The 5,167-nt window shown below is 43.4% G+C and overlaps 1 protein-coding gene across 1 annotated transcript; it reads left to right on the forward strand.

The window, feature by feature from the left end:
- The first annotated feature begins 1,585 nt into the window (after window positions 1–1,585).
- s1pr4 (sphingosine-1-phosphate receptor 4) lies at window positions 1,586–4,364 on the forward strand. Its single transcript, XM_076726438.1, has 2 exons — window positions 1,586–1,614; window positions 2,516–4,364. The coding sequence occupies exon 2, from the start codon at window positions 2,671–2,673 to the stop codon at window positions 3,913–3,915; it is 1,245 nt and encodes a 414-aa protein (XP_076582553.1). The 5' UTR covers window positions 1,586–1,614; window positions 2,516–2,670; the 3' UTR covers window positions 3,916–4,364.
- The last annotated feature ends 803 nt before the right edge of the window (window positions 4,365–5,167 follow it).

The raw sequence follows: 5,167 nt of genomic DNA on the forward strand, positions 1-5,167 counted from the left end.
CCTGTCACGTTATCATTAGATTCAAATAGAGGAGCAGCCCTCTTACATTTAAATGTTTATTATACAGCACGGCTCCTTGATGCATGTCTGTTTTTTTGTTTTTTTTTAGCATCTCAAGACTAAAAAGGAGAAGTTGTTTTAGAAATTAGCTCCTTTGATTTCATGGGGGAGGCCCATGAATTTCATGCCTCAGTACTGCACATGTGCTACACACAATGTAGGTCAAGTCTCTCTCTTATACACTCTTTCTGTCTTTGCATGTGTTCTTAAATGGAGAAGCGAGGCAAACTGGAAAACTGATGGGTAAAACCATGCAAACGTATTTTAAAGGACAGACAGAAGATGACAGATAAGACCCACTTGCAATTTTTCTTTTTACTAGATTAATATCATTTTCTATCAGCATAAAAAACAATGTTTTCTTAGAGAAACATTAAGAGACTGGCATGATTATAGTCCTATTTTCTCAAAGGTTTCATTTGACCTTTTTTAGCATGTTTTTGAAGCATTTGATAAACGATAATTATAGTGCACTGATACAATTAGAGCCTACTTTGTTGAAAGCTTGAAATATATAATCATAGCTCTTTGAAAAGTCTGAGGGGCAAATGTGTGCAGCCACGAGTTCTGGTTTTACTCATATTTGAAAAGTGGTTTTTTGATTTTGGGGTCTGGCATCACTTTCTTGGTGTTTGCAAGATGCCTCATATGCTGGGTCTCAGTATATATTATGATTTATGGTTGACTTGAAAGTGGTCATGGTCTCAATGCCACTGCCTGTCTTATGGCATGTGGTTAGGGTCTGCTAGTGCATGGTTAGAGGTCTGTCAAGTGTGCCATGCATGGTGACAATAACAGCATGAAGTGAGCAGTGTGACGGTGGCCTGTCTACCCAAACTAACAACCACAGCTGTGCGATGAGACGTATGAAACCTATCTGCAGGGAGTGGCCCATTTCCATCTGATTGGGAGTTCCTGTTTTTCTCTTGCACTTTCTGAGAAATATTGAGAAAAATGAATTAGAATTTGAGGCTTTTGTAATAACACCTTGGTGCCAGGGTCTCATAAGTGTAAGTGACATTCTTGCCACATGTCCTTAAAAACATTGAGTCACGTTACTTTACAAAACATTTACAACTGGCTTAGTGTGGAGCATGTTTTGAAAGACCCTTTCCTGTAAGTTATTGTAGCCCGTCTTGAGCAACAGGATTGGATGTGCTGTTGTAGTAAAAATCAGTGCAATTTCTCAAGAAAACATGTGCACCACAAAAGTGGGTGAAAATTGTTAAGTATCACTTGGAATAAAATTGATTTTGTCAAATGATCAGAAGATACCCATCAAACAATTTTGACTTCTTCAACTGTGAAATTTTTCCGTTGTAGGCAACTGTGAATTTCTCACAGTTGCTTCGGCTGTTTACAAGGTGATGGAACAAAAGTGACTGCAATCTCTCTGTTGCATATCAAATGTGTGTGTGTGTGTGTGTGTGTGTGTGTGTGTGTGTGTGTGTTTTGGGTGTGACTGCCTAACCTTATTTGGCTTACTTCCCCATCAAAACGTACTGCAAAAATCCGTATCTTCTCACAAACTCATCATCACCCCCAGCAGCCAGAGTAAGTAGTTTCCTCTGTACAGCATTCACTTCAGTCTACAGCTGTAGTAATTACCTCTAATGGATTTTGTCAGCATATAACAGGCTAGCATTCAAATGCAATGTAGAATATTTTCATTTTAAGAAATTTGAACTTAACTCTTGGTGCAGCATGCAGTGCTTGATGTGGAAAAACTGCATTTTTTTTTGCTTAAGATTTTATGTAAAATGATATGCATATTTAAAATGATATGCACCTTGGAAAAAAGCTTCTACTTCTCATGTCATTTTTGATTAATTAATTTTGATTGATCTCACTGAAGAGAGTTTTGGGGAAAAAAAGAAAAAATATGTATAAATGCATTTATTTATTTCTTTGCCCATTTTGCATATCTTTTCCATTACAGTGTGCTAATTTAGTCAGCATTATTTAAGCGATATTAATATATATTTAAGAGATTTTAAGACAGAATTTTCCAGCATTCTTGAATAAGCGACGTGCGTATTTCCTTCATGTGGTGATTTAAATGCCCTCTGCAGCTGCTCACTCATCCTGTGTTAACCACAGCTAGGTGGAGCATTGAGGAACACGAGGGAGACATTTAAATGATGCCTTTTAAATTGATCGAAGCACCACGATGAGAAAGCACAAAGTACAGCTGTGACAGCAAGGGGACTTCACCTTTCAGCAGCACGGTGGATCAGTCTAGCACAGCTAGAAGGTTCAGGGTTCGATTCCGGGCTGGGGCAGGGCCTTTCTGTGAGGAGTTTGCGTGTTCTCCCTGTGCTTGAGTGGGCAACCCCACCATAAAAAATGAATATTAGTTTGAGTCTCCTCTTGGTGCCCTTGTATCGGTCTGTATGATTGTATGTGTCAGTAAAACCTGATTTTATTTCATCGTATTCCTTTTTTGTCTTCTAAGGTGCGTGCTGTGTGCAGGCAGAGCTCCAGTGGTTAGAGTGTGACGATAGCCTGTTTGAACACAGGAGTTTCACACTAATTCCAGTGCAGCTCGTACCAGCTCGGTTCAGCCTGTTCCCACCCACGGCCTTGATCTTTCCCTGCCCAGCCGTCACTATGGATGTCTTCTCCTCCCTCACTTCCCCCTCCTCGTGCCCCGACATGTACCACTTACCCAGTCACCCCAGCAACACCACCATATCAGACGTCACCACTGCAGCCACTGGGATCAACCATGTGATCCTGCGGCATTACAACCACACGGGCCGCCTGCAGAACAGGACCATCTCAAACACCCAGAACCACATCAGTGCCTCCATGGCCGTCTTCCTCTTCTTCAGTATTTTCATCATCCTGGAGAATCTCCTGGTGCTGGTGGCTGTCATCTCCCGCATCCGCCACAGCCGGCGTTGGGTTTACGTCTGCATTGCCAACATCACTCTCAGTGACCTTCTCACTGGCGCTGCCTACGTGGTCAACATCTGTTTGTCTGGCAGCCAGACGTTTCGCCTCACCCCTGCTCTGTGGCTCTTCAGGGAAGGGATGCTGTTTGTGGCCCTGGCAGCATCCATATTCAGTCTGTTGCTGATTGCCGTGGAGCGTTACACCGCCATGATGAAGCCACTGCCCCAGAAGTCAGCCAGGAAGAGTTACTATAGGATCTTTGCCTTGGTGGCACTCTGCTGGTGTTTTGCACTGGTGATTGGCTTCCTCCCATTGCTGGGCTGGAACTGTGTGTGCAGCCTGGATGGATGCTCCACCCTCCTTCCTCTCTACTCCAAGACCTACATCTTCTTCTCGCTCATCATCTTCTGTGTCATCCTCCTGGCTATTGGTGTGCTCTACGGTGCCATCTACTGCCACGTACACAGGAGCACACAGCTGGGCCCCCAGCGCAGTCGCAAGCGCTCCTTGGCTCTGCTAAAAACTGTCATCACCATTGTTGGGGTCTTTATGCTCTGCTGGGGGCCACTGTTCCTGCTGCTATTGGTGGATTTCTTCTGTGTCTCCCGCCAGTGTGCACTGCTGTTCAGCGCCGACTTTTGCATCTCCCTGGCAGTCCTCAACTCCGGCCTGAACCCCATCATCTACGCCCTGGGCAGCAGTGAGATGAGGAAGGCTATTGCTGAGCTGCTTTGCTGCTGCTGCCTGAGGTCCGGCTTCTGTCACCCAGACACATTCACATCCAAGGAGACCAGCAGCACCTCCGAGAGCAGGAGGGACAGTCTGAGGAACAGTTTTAGCAAGGTCAGAAATCTGAGCGTGGCCTCCCCGCCATCAACCCCTAGCAAGCCTCGCAGGGCACCCAAAAAATATAGGCTGAGCTCCACCACCAGCTGCCTGTCAGTTTCAAGTGGTTAAACCACAATTTGCTCCCCTCCCAAGCAAACACGACCTGTGTGCACTGATACACATCTAACCGTTTCCTCCAAGTTTTGGTTTGAATGTTCAATGCTTTGCCAGCAGGTACTTGCGCTGACGATTGCACACTGTCAGAAAACCCGCTGAAATATGAATTTATCCTGAAGTTTGCAATAATATTACACGCGAGGAAGCAGTTTTTTTTCTTTTTTTTGCATTAGCAGACATTCTTTTTCCTCAATGCATTTTACACAGTTGTTGGATTGAACTGTTGTTGCACTGTAGCCTACTTTTTATTACTACCCAGTCAAAATAAAAATAATGCTTTACGTACATTAAGGCAGATTGTTTACAAGAAGTATTACCTACAACATGGAAATGTATGACGTGCAGAATGGGAAAATATGTATATATGTTTATTGCATTGTACTGTAACATGTTTGAGTAAGCCTGATGTTTTACTGTATATGAACAACAGATGAAAATATAAATAAAGTTTATTTTGCTCTATATATGAGTGTGTGTTGTTCCGTAAGTACCTCTACTACCTTTGCTTTCCTCTGGAGGGAGACACATCATCAAAGCCTTGACTGGCTCCTGCAGATGGATCAGATGATTCAGAAGTGCTTCAGATTTTCCCAAACTGAAAACACGCACCACAGAAACCTAAACACAAATACTTAATAGATTTAGAAGTTTATTATATCTAAATTTTACATATTTCACCACGTTAACTTGATCGTATTTTAATCTCCGTCCAAAACAAGATCTTTGTTCCCTCATCAGACTAATGCAGGCTTTGCAGAACACTCACTGCTTGTGAGAGAAAATATTCTTCACTCTACTTTTAAAGGTTCGTCTTCTTTGTTAAATTGAACAGACTCCTCGAAAGGTCTTTTCCAAACTGCTCTCCCCTCCCTGCTTTTCTGACAGAATGACTGATTGAAGTTCAGCGCGGAGAAGGTGAGGGCTGGGACTGCAGCCCCAAGGGCACACGCAGCCAGGGCTAATTGATAAATTCATTTTGACAGTCTGGCAGGGGTAGATACATACGCTCCGGCAGACAGTATGCACCTGTAAGTTAAACAGTCTTTGGAACTGCACCTCTGCAGCTGCATACTGGAGCAACTGGTTTTGTCTTGATGTGAGACTGTCTGTTATTCTCACAAAACAGAAACGAGCAGTCTGGTACTCCACAAAGGCAGAGTATGCAAAGTGTAATCATGGACAGTTTCACTCTAATTTGTCATGA

Source organism: Chaetodon auriga, chromosome 3, assembly GCF_051107435.1.
Source record: "Chaetodon auriga isolate fChaAug3 chromosome 3, fChaAug3.hap1, whole genome shotgun sequence".
In the NCBI taxonomy this organism is placed as follows: domain Eukaryota; kingdom Metazoa; phylum Chordata; class Actinopteri; order Chaetodontiformes; family Chaetodontidae; genus Chaetodon; species Chaetodon auriga.